The 18,951-nt window shown below is 41.7% G+C and overlaps 2 protein-coding genes across 2 annotated transcripts in view; both read right to left on the bottom strand.

Moving 5' to 3' along the window:
- LOC306979389 (voltage-gated potassium channel subunit beta-2) overlaps positions 1 to 7,675 on the bottom strand; it is a 168,635-nt gene extending 160,960 nt beyond the window's left edge. Inside the window, exon 1 of the mRNA XM_079578310.1 lies at positions 7,616 to 7,675. The gene's annotated coding sequence lies outside the window, so the exon portion shown is untranslated. The remainder of the gene's footprint in view (positions 1 to 7,615) is intronic.
- A 281-nt stretch (positions 7,676 to 7,956) lies between these two features.
- Positions 7,957 to 14,144, bottom strand: park7 (parkinson protein 7). Its single transcript, XM_079579185.1, has 6 exons — positions 13,978 to 14,144; positions 13,585 to 13,686; positions 12,343 to 12,402; positions 11,111 to 11,180; positions 8,968 to 9,054; positions 7,957 to 8,440 (listed from the first exon to the last, which is right to left on the bottom strand). Exons 1-6 carry the CDS (start codon positions 14,065 to 14,067, stop codon positions 8,280 to 8,282), a joined length of 570 nt encoding a protein of 189 aa, XP_079435311.1. The 5' UTR covers positions 14,068 to 14,144; the 3' UTR covers positions 7,957 to 8,279.
- Positions 14,145 to 18,951: the final 4,807 nt, after the last annotated feature.

Below are 18,951 nucleotides of genomic sequence, written 5' to 3'. Positions count from 1 at the left end.
CAGAAGAAAACATAGTAATCATAACTGTCACTAAAAAGCACACGTATGAGTCTTTAAAGCAGTACTAAGTAACTCTTCCCCCTAGAGGCCATAAGCGCAACTGCAGGTGTAGTAGCAAGTTATGATTTTTTAACTTATTAATTGTCTTGGAGAGTAAATACTACGCTGACAGGAAAGGCGAAGGGAGAGAGGGTTACAGTGCATCCAATTATACAATGGAAATATTTTTTTTTCACTCAAACTTGGCTGTAAATACTGTTTAAAGTGACGTTAGCCCGCCGTTAGCACGTTAGCTTCTTCTTCGTGATTCCATTAGTGTGTATTGCTTTCTCCGGACCGGTGGCAGTAAAGTTGCAAACATGGTTTTCTGTCCAGAGACACCAAGGGGAGATGAAAGACCCTCCAATCATCCCATAAACACTTGTATTACCCCCACAGGAACCACAAAAGGATTTATTAAGGTAAACACGTTACTTAGTACTGCTTTAACACACTGAGTGCCAAAAACGAAAACAGTTGTTATTCACTCCCTGTTTTCGCGTTGTTTTTTTTTATTATTATTATTATTATCATTACGGGACTAGACACTCTAATACATCTTATGTGTGATTTTTGGGGCTCTGTGATGAACAGAACTGAAATAAATGAAGATCAACAACTTTTGAACAGTCACGATCCGGACATTTCATCTCGGCATTTAATCAAGGCGGCAGAAATGACTGTGCCCCTTGTTAGTTCAGCGGGTTTTTTCAAAGCCCCGCACATTGGTCCTGCACAGCTCGGTGCTCAGAGAGAGAAGAGGAAGTGAGAGCAGAGGGGATCTCCTGCACAGAACAACCATCTCCACACCGCGTTAGATCGCTCTATATTTTTTATCAGAAGACCACCGAGGTCAACAAGCCGACAGTTTTGTATGATCTAAAAATAAACCTTGTGTCAGACGCGAGCACAGCTTTACCACGGGTCACCGCCACATCCTCGGCTTACGACGTGTTTTTCTCTTTAGCCCTATGTTCTCTTAAAACAACGTGAAACTCACGCCCAGACATTCTCAATAGTCGTTCTTTCCTTAAGCCCCTGTTTTCAGCCAAAGCTCAGTGAAGAGAGTGAAATGAGGGAGACCGTTGTTTTTCATAAAACACGTAATATCTCAGTTTCTAGAAAACAAAGAAGAATCAAAACTAGCCTCTGTTAACATTAGATTTCTCAGGAACTGAGGCACGTAGAATTACACCGTTTTCACCTACTGAGAGCTTAGAGTCTCATCTTTCAAACGAGCCATAGCATGTTTGCGTGTCCATAGCTGGAACATAAAATACGCTGTGGCGCTACAAATATCATGAAAAATGGTTTGGATTGTTGGCACTCTACAGCTAAATCCCCAAAACAGCGCGGCACTCAAGGTGTCAAGAAGAGTATGAAACACAGCTTACTCAAGAACAAAAAAAGAGGTCTGGAAGAATTGAGTCAGTTTGTAATAATGACTGGGGAACTGCAACTCCTGGGAGATTCTTGGGTAGGGCTGGGTACTGTATAAAAGATTTTCAATACCAGTACTGTAATGTTACTTGGCATTTGTTACAGATACCTGAATGATACTTCCTTCGACACCTATACTAAAATATTTGGTATATAGAACCAGAAAACAACTATTCCATAAAAGACCATTTCTTTTCAATTTGTATCATTTATATGAGCTGAAACAACCAATGCTGCGCCTGGACCCAACATCAAAACTCCGTCTTTAAAAAGGTACATTTTTTTTCTGTACCTGAGTTGACGCATGAAAAGCCCCATGACAATTACTGAGATTGACCAAAGTTGTGATCCAAGGTTATAGTATTAGCACAGAAACAGGCAGAACTGCTGCTGTTTACACCACAAAAGCTCCACGCAATGTAGGACTGGGCGATATGGGCCAAAAGTCATATCCCAATATATTTAGGTTGAATATCGATATACGATACATATATTCCAATATTTTTCCGCAAAGTGAGAGCTGTAAGGTGCACATTTAAATAACAAAATATCTTGGATAAAAATAGCCTATAAAATAAAATAAGTCAGTCTATTTCTGAGGGCAGCGTTTATATATAAAGAGATAATAACAAAGTGCTCAGTTTAAGATACACTTTTTGAAAAATCCCCTTGAGATTACCTGTCTCTTTTTGTTTCTGTTTGTTTGTCTGAATTTCAAATATCCCGATAAACACGATATGGTCTAATTCCACATCTCGTTTAAAAATATATCGATAAATCTTAAATCGATATAAATCGCCCAGCCCTAACGCAATGCCAACTTAACTATCAACTAAAACCATTCACGACTCCTTTATCCATGCTCATGTCATTGTTGGGGACAGCCATGTGCTCTGAAAAAACTGAAAATAAAACGCTGCACAGTAACAGCTATTACAAAGAAACTAGACTAATAATACACACACAGACATAGTGCAAAGTTGCAGGCCCTAAATGAACGAGGAGCTCAAGGTTACATCTGTTGTAAACATAATTGTCACTCCTATTTGACTCAACTGTCAGACTGCTGTGCCAAGAAATCCATTAATAATACTGTTAAGAACTTCTCCCAAGCAATAACTAAATCAGACCGACTTTACCGCTTTAAAAAAGACACTATTTTTTACAGTCCCTGTTGCAGTAATAAGAGCACAGCCGAGCTAATCGAGTAGTGTCAAGTGGAACAGACAACAGCTGGGTTCACATTTTTTCATTAACCTCTGTGCTTGAAACTGTTCGACGACAATTACCTTGCAAAGTACCTCGTCTTTTCAAAAGTACACAAACTTCTTGACGCCATACAGGCAATCGTTTTTTTACTGTTTAAAAATTCAAAGACACAAACTTACTGCTCATGGTTATGATGAGGTTGAAGAAGATCAGGCACTCGGGACAAAACAAAGGAAGAAGATTTGCACAACAAAAAGGAACATTTGCATTTGTAGTATGTCAGATAGCTGTGTGGACAAGGTCTGTATGGTCTGTATGGTTTCTCAACACAAAGCGAATGGTGGATTCAGATGCGTGGCCTGCAGAAACTGAGCGGAGGATGTGACGAGGTTTTGTGGGTAGTTCACCAAAGCAAGTCATAGTAAGTGTATAAGAGAGCCGCCATCCTGCTCGTCTTGCGGTGGACAAGACACTAGAGAAAACAGAGAGCACAGTTTTGATCGGACCTCCATTCATGTTCACGCTTTATTTTTTTATGATGGGTCAAATCGATGCGCCCCTCAATCAGAACATGATGGAGACTGACCAAAGAGGAAGGAGTGTGGGAAAGTGGAAGTTTTTGAGCAATGAGAATGAAGCGGCGTAGAACAATAAAGTGCTGAATCACGATGTTGACCATCTCTCCAAATCGCCAGATTGTCACAGAGATCTGCACACAATTCCATTTTTATCATAGTCCTATTCCACCTAATGTCACTTTTTTTGCTATAGGGCAGGGCGATATGGCCTAAAATCTATATCACGATTCAAAAAAGAAATATCACGATAACGATGTTTGACGATATAATTGGCAATGGACAAATAACTTCAAAATCCCAGCCTTACGCCTATAGGGAAGATGAATTCAGTGATATTGTATTCTTTTTTTTCTTTAACGGCACACTAATTTCCTCGTAAATATGATCTACTCAAGCAGTTTACATCCTTCATTTCACTTTCTTTTTTAAACACCTGTCCCCGTGTTCTACCGTCAGTGTTTACGCAGCTCTGATGGAGCTGAGCGGAACATAAAATATATCATGTCCACATCGATATAAAATATTATATCGCGATATCAATATGCGATACGATATGGCCCACCCCTACGCTGCAGCAGACTTTTAGCTACTATTTACTAGGGCTGGGACGATCCCTTCTTGTCAGGATCCGATACGTATCACGATACTCAGGGGCTGATCCGATACGTATCACGATTCAGCAAGTAATTATGATAAGTAATATGTTTATCTAAAAATGTGTAAAAAAGAAAACAGTCATGTGTCCAAAGTTTAGAAACCAAATGCCATTTGACATTTATTGAAGTGTTAAGATTGAAAAAATGCATTAACACAAAATGTATATGAGTATTGCAATCCAAATCCAAACCGATATTTCATCCCAGCCCTACTATTTACCCAGGACCTGGCAACAAGGAAGAAGTTGGAAACAAACATTAAGCTTTGATAACAGTGGGAATAAAAACTCAATGACAATGACAAAGAAAGGTTTTGCTCGAGTACTTTATGACACATCATTAGGGGTGGACCATATCGTATCGCATATCGTCATCGCGATATACTTTTTTGATATCGCAGAAATGTTTTATATAGTTGTGGACACTATATAATTTATGTTCAGCTCCATCAGAGCAGCATAAACACTGACTGTAGAACACGGGCACTGGTGCTTAAAAAGTCAAATGAAATGAAGGATGTAAACTGCTTGAGTCGATCATATTTGTGAGGAAATTGGTGTGGCACTAAAAAAAATGAATACAATAAAATTCCCAATAAGTGTAAGGCTGAGATTTTGAAGTAATTTGTCCATTGTCAATTAAATCGTCAAATATACCGTTATTGTGATATTTGTTTTATATCGTGATACAGATTTTAGGCCATAGCGCCCTTCCATGAACCACATACAAAGTCATCAGCGTGATTCGGTTTGGCTTTTGAGTCAAATAGAAATAGCTTTCCAGACGGACTCTTTGCCATCATTTATCCATGTTAAGTACCGGGCAAGCTTGTGCCACCCAGTGTGTTGCATAGCTGGACTTCATCTTTTTCTAAACCCACTTATCACTTTTACTTCCCACATTTTTCATGACTAATTATGAGCAATCACCGGCCAAAATGTTAAAGCTACACAAAATGGCCTTTTAAAATATCCCCAAAGCTGACGGAGAGTCACATGGCTTTGCAAATTGATTTCCCGATGAAACGCAAGCAAATGCAGCGTTTCCCATCAAAACGTCAGCCCAAAGGAGAGATCTAATCAGGAGATGCAAGTGCACCACTCTAATTACATCATTAGCTAAACCAATGAGTCAGTCCCAGTGCCCTGAGCCCCCTGCTCCCTCCCCCCTGCCCCGCAATCCTCTGCCCCATCCAGAAATAAGGAGCCAAGCCTGCAGCCCTTAACTGTATGGCCGCTCGAGCAGAATAATTGTAACATGTTATGTGCAACAGTGCAAATTGTTAACATTCCAGAAATATCCTCCTGCAAAAACACGACATCAATGAGAAAGCGCTCCAGTCCACAGCTGCCACTAAACGCCGCGTGCTCCTATACCCAGTAGTCACTTACTTGATCCCATGGTGTTCGACTTTCAGATGCTCATTCTGCAATAACGGGGCGATGTTGTCTCTGACTGACAAACTCCAGACAGGCTCAAACGCTGCGGGCCATAAAAGGGCAAATGACTGGCCATAAAAATCCACCAGGAGCCAAAACAAGTGCAGCAAACAGGTGCACGGCTGTAACGAGGGACATGGGGAGAGGAGTATTGCCGTCTTCACAAACAATTCCTTCTCTTAGTAGGTGCCACTTACATCCAAATCCACTTTAGAATCGCACATTTCATGGACACAAGCAGTTTCCAAACATGCTGCACAAACAATAGATGCAAGATTTTTTTTTAAAAGGACGACCTAGCAGTAGGGCTGCCCGATTATTGAAAAAATAATAATCACGATTATTTTTGCCATAATTGAAATCACGATTATTCAAACGATTATTTGTTGCCTTTAAAAAAAAGTCTACCTTTATTTTATTTATTTATTAATCAAAACACTACACTACACTTTATGCTTTCTGGACAGTCATAAAAGTACAAATGATTTCAAGTACGCCTTGATTAAAGAGAGGTCCCTGTTTCACACCTGCCCCCTGCTGGCCAGCCCTCACACCTGCGCAAGCAAACTGAGCAGTGTGGCCTGATGACATCATCACACAGCGCCGTTTGTTTTTATGTCAGACAAAAGCATGAGCCATGGCACGTGAAAAGCGAAGGGAAAATAATCCCAGCGGCCTGAAATAACGCAAGTCTGCTTTACAAAAAAAATAAAGAAAAAAAATTGTAAAAAAAAAAAATTATAATAGATTTTTTGCGATTATGCTAATTTTTTAATCGTTTACTGTTGTAATCGAAATCGTGATTGAATTTCGATTAATTGCACAGCCCTACCTAGCAGTGAAATCATAACTGCTGGAGACCTGTGAAAAACAACCGGAGGCCTGGCGTGTGAAATGGAAAAGGCAAAAGGCAGAGATTTCAATTGGTTGGTCAACCATTATACATATTTTTCCCAAATCATTCGAAGATGTTGTCTGACTTTAAGCAGCACTGGTGTGACTTATGACTCTTATTACTTCTGCTTTGCTCGTTCTGAGTAAGACTCCACCCCACCCCCAAAAAAAACACACCAGAAATGACTAATGCATTTCTCTGCAATATGATGAAGTTAACACCTTGTCGCTCTTCCTGTAAGTGCAGAGTGACAAGTGCGTGATCTGGAGCCTGTTCATTTTCCATCACCGTTTTTAAAGCAACCTGTAGCTCCATCTCCCATCTGTCTGTTGTTACACAGCACCACGAAAGTATCAAAGTCATTTACTTAGACTACACAGTGTTTATATATTGGGGTGCGCCGATTGCAAACGACATTATCTGCGCGTGTTATGCATCTTATCTGTTGAGCATTACGCGATCTTGATATGAGCTGCAATTGAAATCACAAATCTGAGGAAGACAGCAAACTAACCGATGTGGCGACTGCACAAGATCTGGCTTCAAACAATCTTCCATCAAACAACTTGGGCACCTGTTAGCTGCGAGCGCAATCCAACTCCCCCAAAGATTGCGTAAAAGGGGTGCACAGTGGGTGCGTTCGTGTTGCCAGCCCAGAGCCCATCGAGACTCGTGATTACGTCTCTTTGAGATTGGGAAATACGTGACACAGTGATCTCGTGTCCGTGTAACGCGGAGCTATTGCGGCTTTTTATGTTGGCGGGGCATCTTGGGGGAGCGCGCCCGGCCTCTGGCGCACTGTTAGCCGCAGAGACAGCCCTGACTGCGGCGCGCGAGGAAGGAGGATGGACAGCTCCCCCAGCCTGCCTGCCCTGGATCTTCGAGTCGGTTCACATCTGCAGCAGCGGCGCTATACCCTCCCTCCCACCCACTCGCACCGACACAGCCCCGCGCGCACCCTCGTGTTTATTAGACGGATCAGTGCGCGCGTATTAATATGTTGATTCTGTCACCTTTAGCGAACGACAGACTCGCCTGGCCGATCTGAAACGCTCATGTCAAGCCATTGCAACACAGTGGATCGCGAGGAAGTTCTGGTGATCGCCTCTCGCGCGCAAACCTGCTAAACGGTGCGAGGTGGATGGATCCAAGCAGCACGTACAATGTTGCCTGACCACGCTGAAGAATGATTTCCATGTCAATTTCCAAACGGTTCTTCTCTGACTGCGATCTGGTTGCGTACACTGCGTAAAGGAGCGGTATGTTTCAAAGATAAGAGTGCGCGCATGCCAAAGACGAGCGCACGGGCGTACAGTCTGCCACTTCTCGTTCACAGAAACAGCGAAAACATCCTACCTTTTTGGCGAAACGCTGCTTCCTTTTTCACTGTCAAAACCCTCTGGATTGTGTTGCTCGTCACACTCACCACGCGCTGCAGCAGGCCCCCGCCCCTCTGGCTGCGGCCGGACGCCCATTGGCGGAGTGGAGTGCGACTGCAGCCAGATCTGGGCCCTCGATTGGCTGAGACATTTGTCAGTAAGTTCGGTTTTTAGCTTCCCGCGTTTCTCCCGGAGTCTCTCAATACATTGCATTTAGCAGCCTATATTTAGGTGTCAACAAGCACCCAGCCACTGCAGGCATGGGAAAGTCAGTGTGACCTCTAAAAGAGAACACCGCACACAGACAGGTCTTTGAAATGCTTTATTGTCGGCGAATGAGGGGATTCCAGAGTAAACACATCTCTCACATTGTCATCGTAAAGGGCATTTCAACAAAAATATATTACAATTTGGAAAGCTTTGCCTATTCCTGTGCAATCCACTATTTTGTCAACAAGGACACCTTATCTGTCTCACTTGGCAAGACAAAGTGATATCATAAGAACCGCGTGTGTGTCCCTGGAATAGCATTACGCCAAGTGACATTGGCTATTTGTATCAGCTGTAATGGATTACAAGTGCGAGCGTTGAAGCCTGTCGGTCGAGTGCAAAGTGTGTATTAGCGGGAGAGTCTTATCAGCCGCTCAGTCTTTCACCAAGAGAGGAGCTTTGACTTGAGCAGCCACCTCAGCCCCCATGAGCTCCTCTACGATGGTGAGAGCGAACTCAAAACTGGTGCCTGGCCCACGGCTGGTGATGTAATGTCCATCCTTCTGAACGCGGGCCTCTGAATATTTATAGTGGTCTGAAAAAAAAGGAAAAAAAAAAGAAACACATACAGTGATGGCAAGTTGACATAACGCACGAGACCACTCAGCCACTCAGCGGAGGGGGGGGGGGGGGGGGCACTCAGATCATGTATCAATGTTTAAGGTGACCTAGTTCGGGCAGGTTCTGTCAATTTTCCGCATCTGTCTCCACCTCTGTGTGTGTGCTGTGCTCTCCTCTGCTGCATAATGACAGGAATATCCTCCTCTGAAAAGTGTGCACGGCACCACCTGCTGGCTCGGACACATCAGTGCAGGGCATGACAGAAAGGTAGAGGTTTTAGTGACCGTTTCCGGAATTGACAACATTACGCCTTCTTGTGTCGTTGTGGGAAAAGGTCACAGCAGTGTATTAGAACCAGAGCTGTGCTTAACATTATTTCAGCTTGAGATTCTGTAATTTGACATTAAAAGTGCACACATGATCGTGTTATTAAGCATTGATTTAAGACAATGTAAAGTAACAAAGCCATTTCTTTTTAAATCCCGTTAAAAGCTTCCTCACCTCCGGCCATCATCTTCTCTTTCATGCCGGGGTGTGTGGTGACGGTGCTGCCGAAGCCGATGCCGTGGGCCAGAAGAGCAGTGGGACCTGGGGGAAGGACAGAGCCACTTAACTTCAGCCGCACAGTGGGGAAAACCTGCTTGAAAGCCGACCCTGCTTTTATCGCAGCACTTTAATGGGGTCGATAAGATAAAAAAAACACATCTCTCACATCTGTCCCCAAAACATTCAGAAAGAAAGGCACAAAAAGTTTGTGAGAGGGGCCAAGAACCCCTCAATGAACACATATTTAATATCTGGCCCAAATCAAAGCAACAACGGCATGGGCATAATCGTCACGCTAAAGGGAACGGGACACACCCCAGATCAGAGCAGTTGACTGAGAGCGATCTACATTCTACATTTTTGAATCCATCTATTCTGTTTTCAGTCGGATCGCAGTTATTGCCCAGTCGAATTCTAATCTGCGAGTTGTGCGATGTTGATTGCTTTGGTGTCTTAATAACACTTCGAATACGTAGCACACAGCTTTAACCTCCAAAGGCTGTGTTGAAACAGAGTAAAGTGAGAAACGGAAAAAAACCCTGACTGCTGCATTATCTCCGTCCTGGCAGCAGCACTGCAGCGTGAGCTCATCCAAAAAAAAAAAAACGTTAATAAATAGAAAGTTATTGATCACGCTCCTTGGCCGCGTTCCCAAACAGTCTCCAGATTACACTTTCCCCGGGGCAGGGCGGCACGCTGCTGGGTAGTGCTGCGGCCAGAAGGAGACAAAGAGACCTTATGAGAACCACAGCCAGACAGGGGAGGGTGGGTGGAGGGGGGGGGGTTGAAACCGGAAACAAAATCGATCAGGATCATCTTTCTGTGAGGAGAGGAAAGCTAAGAAGAAAAAAAAAGAAAAGAAAAGAAAAGGAAAAATCTATGCATCCTTTATGGTGTATTGCGGGTGAAGAGAGAGTGAAGCATGGGTCTGTGCAATTTGAGAAAAAAAAAAAGTCACACGAGTGCATTTTGCCATTCTTCTAACATTGATAACATAATTTATGAAGAGAGGAATTTCCAAAGGCAGTTTAAACGGCTACGACTGTGTAATGACATCAACTGCATCGCTTTTCTTAACCTTTGCAACTCCTTTTTAGCTTGAACCGTTCTTTTTCTCTCTGCAGTCAGACTCCGAAACAGCGCGTGCAGCAGATTTCTCGTTCCTCGGCTCCTGTGAGGATACAGTCATTTCTAGGACACCCTTCACTCCACTTTGCTGCATCGGTCTCCCTTTCACCGTTCCCTCTGTCCTTCCAAAGCTCTGTCCCAGCACGCGGACGATGTCAAGCTAAATGTCACTGCATGGAGTCTGCCGAGGACTGAACCGTTTTCAGTGCCAAAGCAGGTCATGGAAAAGCAGCCGCTCAGTTAGGGCCACAAGATTATTGCAATTTGTCCAGCAAATATTTATGACCTGTGTTTTAAAACCCACACTCAATGCATCATATCCACCTTGTTTATTTATTTAGCTATTCACCAACTCATGTATCCTTTCTTTGGTTTCCATTACTGTGCTGAACTCTGCTCCTATGAAGAACTTTGTGGAACTCAGATGCTCACATAAAAAAGATGAATTGAATTGAATACACCGTGTACATTATATATATTAGATTAGAAAGAAGAGTGTTTCAGAACATGTTTGAGAAGGTCTTAACAACGGGGTTAAAAGGTTTAAGATAGTAAAAGCCCACTGAGACAGGACATTTTGTTTGTCACAGTGGATATTGCACAATAATACAACATTTCATTTCTACTCACTCAAAACCTGTCACACAGAGGCAGTTAAAATGAAGCTGAAACCCAATAGTTGCCAACTACTAGCAGGAAATGATTTGCAGTGGAGGCAACTTGAGTGGTGCAAAGGTTAGAATGAGTCTAGCAAATGGAACAAAGTGTTTTGAGCATGACACATCTGCAGGTAGGTGTTCATGAGGGAAGACCATTAAAAATTCAGTTCATTAGAATATTAACCCTTTAACACATGTAGTTTATATACATAAACAGTGGCAGTGGTGAACATGTTCTATTGTAGATCATTTATGCTCAACTATAGCTGCAGTAATGTGTGGAAAACCAACTTTAGGTGCTGTAACGTCACCTGCACAGATGGCTGCGATCAGGCCTTTTCTCCCGTCTTGATCCTTCAGCACTTCTTTCACAGCGGGAGACTGGAGAGAGCAGAGGAAACAGATGTCTGCTGAATCACGAAACAACATATGGATATTCATCAAAAATGCAGGTTAGAGACGGCTCATGCTGCCGCTTGCATCTTTGAGAAGCTTTAGCAACGGTCATCACGCTCAAATGGAAAACAACGTAGCACATGCCTCGTCCCCCGCTGCCATTTTATTTGATAGTTTCAAAGTACATTTTGAACTAGCAGGTGACCAAAATAGTGCAAAATGTAATTCTTCTGACACATAATGTGATTTGATCAGTTCTTGCCAAAATCATCAACACATATGAATGGCTAAACTAATGAAAAAACATTTTTAAATGACGTACTTCCTTCAGTGAGGCGCCACATGGCCTAAACGTAAAATAAAAAGCAAGAAATAGCTGAGCTGGTTGTATTTTAGTTCGTTGGTGACTGTATGATGCTTAAAGGGAACAGGATTCTGTAGGAGAGAAGATATTACTGCGCCTGTACAATATAGCACTTTTATCTGCTTAGACAATCAGCATGTTTCATTTTGTGTAACTGTACTTGGATCGTGTAACTTTTCACGCAACCTTATTTAAATCGGGGAAACGTGGAAGAGCGTGATCGCTTCTAACCTCATCCCCAACATCTTTGGTCTTTTAGCGTGACTGGCACCAATGGGTGAGGAAGTGCTTCTGTATGGTCCTTCTGGTGGGGAGCTGACATTGCTGTGATACCACCCCCTGGTGGCCAGGGGCGACTCCAAGAGACACTTGATTCTATTAATGGGACTTCAAACGTCCCAAGAAAGCTTGGCTCCAAAGAGTTTTTCTTTTTCTAAAAATTGCCTTGACCCATGTGACAACGCTGGGGTAAGTGAAATATTTTTAACCACGCTAGTTTTTGTTTATCAGCCCGAAATGTTGAAGCATTTTCAGTACAGTGACTGGCTCTTTTAAGGAACAGGCTGCATAGGAGGAGACAAAGCGGCCATTAAGGTTCACTCAGGACTCAGGAACCTTTTTCAACGAAGGGGGCTGAATGGGACCCACTTATCTTTATTATATTATATCTATTGCACACACACACAAAGACAGGACAGGTACGCATCAACTCGTGGAAGCTCAGGTAAGAACATATCTCAGTATGGAAACGGTGGCCTGCTCCTTTAATAAAATGTAACTAACCTCTGCCAGATTCTGGGCACCAGGCATTCCTCCAGGAAGCAGCACCACGTCATATGGACCCTGCCAGAGCAGCCACAATGAAAAATGACACAAATCAACAAATTGAACGTATGGCATGCACTGCTGTTTGTTTGAAAGGTCTCCTCATTATCATTAGATTAATATTCTAATGCCACAAAGTAGACAGACTCTGGCCAAGATTGCCGATATAGTACACTGTGCAGCTAAGCCAAAGAGAGACTATGACCGAGGAGTACAAGTGACTGTGCACAACTTCAGATCAAACCAATGACTACGCCCATAAAGTGACTTCCTGTTTCAATCCAGCGCACCAAAATAAAAGCACCATCTTATTCATTAGTTCAACTGTCTTTCTGCCTAACTATTAACAGACAAAACACTTGAAATGTGTGTTTTTAATTATATTCTTGTAATGTTGCAAGTACCTGCTGAACTAATCCATGAGACGAGCTGTGTGCTTTTACTTTGGCGTGCTGGATCGAAACAGGAAGTCACTTCTTGGGCGGCGTCGTTATGATTTGAAGTTATGCACAGAGTCAATTCTGAAAAGCACATTTGACTGATATGTAAAGGTAAAACGAGAATGGACCACAGGAAGAGTAGTCTTTGTGTTGGTAAAGACTAATGGGGATCCCTAAAACAATAAATATGACTTTACAAAAAAACAAAAGAAGACTACAGCCGATAACAGTGTTAATTTTGACAACATATTTTAATTTAGTTTTAGTCTTAGTCTTTTAACTAAAATGTAATGTAATTTTAGTCGAGATTTAGTCGACTAAAATTGCATGTCAATTTAGTCGACTAAATTTAAGACGAATTTAGTCGACTTTGCATTGATAATATTCATTATAATCATATTTAATGAAGGTCCTCGACTTCATGGAGCTGCTCCCACATGAACAAAGCTCAGAGCTGTTCATTTGGCAGTGAATTTAAATGATCTGAGGCTTTTTCAGACGGTCAATAGAAGTTTGGATGATTTTAGTCTCTCCTTTTCATTTTTATTTAGTCTTATTTTAGTCGACTAAAATATCTGGACATTTTAGTCACAGTTTTAGTCTCATGAAAAACTTTTAATTTAGTTTTAGTCCAATTTTAGTCGTCAAAAATAACACTTTGACTAAAATTAAGACTAAATAGTTTAGTCGACGAAATTAATACTGGTCGATACTATAGTGGACATTTGTGATGAGTCAGAAATGTTGCAGGAAAGCTCACCTGTTTGCTGGCCTCCTCTAGACTGTCATCAGGACAGATCACGACGTTTCTGCTGCACTGGACTGGCTCTTTCCCTGTCAGACCTGCGACAGTCACTGCGATCTGAAAGCATAATGCAAAGAGACTGACAATTTGGTGAAGCTTCATTTTGAAAGAGCAAAAGGGACGGAGAGGCTCTGAACTTTGACATTTACCAGTCAAAGTTTAATGCGCAGTTAGCATGTGTGTTGCAGGTTTGCTCATATGCACAGATCTATTTAGAAGCACCAGAAGTGGCATACGATTATTATTTATACGATTATCATTGTTACTCAAAGTTGCAACATAAGCCATTCATCTTAGCCTCTATGTTATTCGAGCTAGCTGCTATTGTTACTATGAAAACAGACGAACCCCGGCTCTGCGCATGACGTCCACGGGAATAACCGTCTCCATCTCCTCTGCACCCTTGGACAGGATCACCAGAGCCCTCTTCCCCGCCATCTTCTTTTATTATTATTATTATTTAAGGAAGAAATTAGAAACGTCCTATCCACTCGTGCAAGTGCAGCAGCTGCAGCGCATGCGCAGTCGCGTCAACCGATTGTTTTGACAGCGCGGTTGCCATGTTGGGTCGAAGTTCCTCTTTTTCTGTCTTTTTTTTTTTTTTTTTACATAAATGATATTTATTTTTCATTGAAACCCAACGTGGACAGGTCAGGTGAAGTATACTTAACCTCTGCTTTAGAAAAAAAAATAAAGTCTAAATGTGTAGTTTTAACCTCCCGCCTGAACCGAACGCATTTTCTCCAGTTCGGCTTTACCCAACAATAAAACTTTTTTGTCATGTTTTTTGTCGCCTTTTTGAAGCGATTGTGTTTTCGTCTCTGGTCGTTTTTTTGTTTTGTTTTTTTGTCGTGTTTTTGTTGCTTTTTCATCACGATTTTTGTCACATTTTCGGTCGTGTTTCTGTCTCTTTTTGTCACATTTTTGCAGTGTTAATTTCGTCGACTAAAATATTTAGTCTTAATTTTAAAGTCAAAGTGATATTTTTGACGACTAAAATTGGACTAAAACTAAATGAAAAGTTTTTCATGCGACTAAAACTGTGACTAAAATGTCCAGATATTTTAATCGAGTAAAATAAGACTAAATAAAAAAGACTGAATGAGACTAAATCATCCAAACTTCTATTGACCGTGTGAAAAAGCCTCAGATCATGGAAATTCTCAGTTCTGAGCTTTATTCATGTGGAGCAGCTCCATGAAGCAGAGGAACAAGATTAAATATGATTATAATGAATATCATAAATGCAAAAATCGACTAAATTCGTCTAAGATTGACTAAATTTACTTGCAATTTTAGTCGACTAAAACTAAGATATTTTTTTGACTAAAACTAGACTAAATTTGAATTACATTTTCATCAAAAGACTAAGACTAAATTATGTCAAAATTAACACTGCATTTTTGTCTCTTCTTGTGGCTTTTTTGTTGTTTTTCCGTAACTTTTTCCATTGCTTTTTCACTGTGTTCGTCATGTTTTTGTTGTTGCGTTTTCATCCCCGTTTTCGTCGCTATTTCCAAGAAGCTTTGAGATTTGGGTAAAGCCAAACTGGAGGAAATGTGCTCGGTTCAGGTGGTGGTTAAGAGGTTAAAGATGTAGTTTGAGAAATTTTGTGCAGTGATTTCCAGAATGGTGCACTAATGTAGATGTCCAGCAGGTGGCGACACAATCCAAGGATTGTCAGCAGGACAGGTCTGTTCCACACAAAGGTATAAACATTCTACTGTACATAGATCTAGTTGTCTTGTTGCCTCTACCAAAAAAAAATAGAAGAAGAGACAAAACTCAAGGTAATTGAAACTTTTCACTTTTTAAGACACCTCCGTCCCTGTGTTACATATCATGCTTTTTTTTTCTTTGTTCTGTCTGTCTTCACGCAACTCTTAAGACACTCATATTGCGGTGTAAATCCTATGGGGCTTTACTGTGTTGGTGTCTGGGTGCCTAGATTGACTTTCACTGTGTGTGTTTTTTTTTTTTTTACAGGCGAACCGGAGCCCAGTTGAAACGGCAGATTAAGGGAAAGCGTAGGGGGAGCTGGCAGCAGGTTGTTTGTTGCGTGCCTCTGACTGAATCCAAGAAGACAGTGGTGATTAGCCACATATGCAGCAGCCCGGGGATCAACTGCTGCACAGACCCACCGTGGCACTCCCAAAGCTCATCTCCATACATTAATTCGCTTATGTGCATTTACTAATTCCCCAGTCGTTAAAGTGCGTGATCATTGCGTGGATATGTTTCAAAGTGACTCGTGGGGACAATGGCGAGGACAACAATATCGCAGACTGAAAGACAAAGGCGGTGATTAAGAGATTATGTTACAGTCTGTGGGGATTTATTGTCTCGTTTAAGACGTGAAAAAATGTAGCCTATGGAAACAAAAGGATGACCACCTAGCAATAAATTATAGTAGCCAGCCAACATGGGTTCTGTTTGGATTCCTCCCATTGAAAACATGCGCGTGGCCTTTGTGAACAGTGCATCAATTTACCATAAAAGAGAATGTGAAAGGGAACAACAAATGGATGTCCACATTGAGATCAAAGTTGCTTAGAAAAGACTAGCAGAACAGGTACAAAAAAAGAAATATTGACATGAAAAATGGACTTTGACTAAGCTCTCTGACTGTCATGCAAGGTGACGCACCCCAGGCTCATTATCCAGAGGCTCATCTGAAGGAAATTCACATCGCGACAGCAACTGAGGACAGAACCAAGGTGAAAAGGTAAGACTGTCAAATTAGTCCTCTACTTTTGATCCAACTGCAACCTCAATGCTGCATCATTCTGAACAGTCTTCTTAACAAGACCTACGCAAGAGCAGGAGTTGAGATGTTCTCTGTTGGAGAACGGAAGCTTAATTTGTAGGAGACCTTACTGAGAATGAGTACACTGTAGTTGGAGTGTCAAATCGACCCCTGTTGCTCCGCAGCTGTTGCTTTGTGCATTGCAGGCTGGTTACAAAATCTAGAGGTATAGAGAGATTTTGCACCCCTTAAAGGAATAGGCCACCGTTTTTACATACTGAGATATGTTCTTACCTTAGCTTTGACGAGTTCTTTAGGACCTGTCTGGTCTTCACCCGTGCCTCAATTTAGCCTCTCCCCCTCTCCTCTATAGCTCCAAAACAGGTCAAGATAGAAGCTACCAAGCTCTTCCACGTTTTCCCTATTTAAATATGGTTACGTGAAGTGTTCCACCACAAAGTATAATCACACAAAATTAAACAATGTGGATTTTCTAAGCGGATAAAAGGGGGAACTATATTGTAAGGCGTAATAATACCAGGAGTAGTTCGAAATCCGCGCAGTAATCTTCACTTTACTGTGCGGATGCCAAATTACTCCTGGTATTATTACGCCTTACAATATAGTCCCCCCTTTTACGTAACCATATTTAAGTAGGGAAAACGTGGAAGAGCTTGGTAGCTTCTATCTTGACCTGTTTTGGAGCTATAGTGGAGAGAGGGAGAGGCTAAATGCTAACGCCGTCTGCGCTGTGTTTACGTGACTGAAGGCACGGGTGAAGACCAGACAGGTCCTAAAGAACTCGTCAAAGCTAAGGTAAGAACATATCTCAGTATGGAAAAACGGTGGCCTATTCCTTTAAGCATGTATTATAAATTATAAATGATAAAATATAGTGCCGTGTTTTCCGGATTATAAGTCGCTCTGGAGTGTAAGTCGCACCAGCCTTGGCAACTACCTGGGCATGGAGGGCGTAACTGCACCGTTGACAAGCCTCTCCCGGCATCACGTTGTTCAAGCTCTCATTTGTGAACTCGTTCCTCTAGCTGTGGCTCTAGCTTTTAGCCTGCGATTAGCTATTTTAGTTTTCTTCACTGCAGTAAGAGTAACCTCCGCTTTTCGCCAGTCCCTCACAAGTTTCTCGCTCACTCCAGACTTTCCTTCTGCGCTCGATTACCGTTTTTTTTAATCTTCAATGGGACAGGAGTAGCAGACACTGGTACACAAGCTTACAGAGCCCTCTAGCGTCTGTTAGTGCAACAATAACAAAAATGTGAAGTTATGTATTATGTTATGTATGTATATTATATGTAAGCCAAGCCAAACTATGAAAAAAGTGTGCCTTATAGTCCAGAAAATACGGTACATAAAAAGTAGCACAAGTTTTGCATTTGGTAGTATATGGATTATATATTGTATATCTATTGCATATCATTTATATAATTGAATATGCGATATTGTTACTTTGGTGCAAATATCACTTTTATACAAATCAAAAGTGGTGGAACATGGGAACAGACGTCTAAATTGCTGCTCAGTACAACCAAGAGAGGGATAGGTAGTCATCCAAATTGTGATCACATTCATTTTAATTTCTCCTATATGAACATTTTTGCTCCTTTATCTCCCCACTTGCAGAGGTGAGTGTTGGGGAAAAACCTGAGGGGAAACCCAAACCTCCAGGGAAGAACGAATACATAGGATTTTAAAATACAACAAGACAAGGGACAGACTCGTAAGAAAATCCAGCCGCTGAAATGAAGGGATTCGGCAAATTAGCGTTTGTCACTAAGTAATCCTGTTACTACTGCAACATGGAAATACAGTGCTAATATGGTGTTAGCTCACACACGCGGCCTCTGTTTGGGCGAGATATACAGCAGGTTCAGGGCTTCCGCTATGTGCACACAAATAAACATGTTTCGTTTGACCTCGAGAAATGTGTCAGAAAAATCGCACCACTTATATAACGTATGTTTTCTATAGATTGTATATCACAAGACTGACGAAACATAAATGTAAGATACAAGCTGAGATGCATCTTCCTATGGAATTTACTTTTTGAATGTTGTATTATAATGTCGGGTAATCGGTGGAGATTTAACTATTATATTTAACAGTATACAGTTTTAGGTTCAGGCTGTTACCCAATAAAGTAGAAATCGCCTTTAAAAGAACCCATGAACATTTTGGTGCTGTTTCACCCGTAATGGCCAGCACAGAGAGCAGCCCAGGAATATTGCACAAATCAATAATTACACAGTATTTATTATTTAAATATCGTCAACAGCACTGGGTTGAGCTCTCGATTCGTCTTTTCTTCCTAAGCAAGAATTTTGACCTCACTGTCAAAAGTTTGTCAAAAAGCACAAACCTAAACTGAAACCATGGTGGGGGCATCGCACCTCATGACTTTTTGAAAACGTTCTAGTGCATGTAAGACATTGTTGTGGCTATGGGAGCCCTGACACCTCTTCTCCAGAGCAGCCTCATTTTAAATAGACCTAAAGCTTGTGTGTTGTGTAACCCGTCCTACATTTGACTGCAAGATTGAGAAGAAGCTTCTGAAACGTCCT

This window comes from Gobius niger (genome assembly GCF_951799975.1).
Source record: "Gobius niger genome assembly, chromosome: 20".
NCBI lineage: Eukaryota > Metazoa > Chordata > Actinopteri > Gobiiformes > Gobiidae > Gobius > Gobius niger.
Note: the sequence above shows the minus strand (reverse complement) of the source record. Positions and strands in the feature narration are given on the sequence as shown.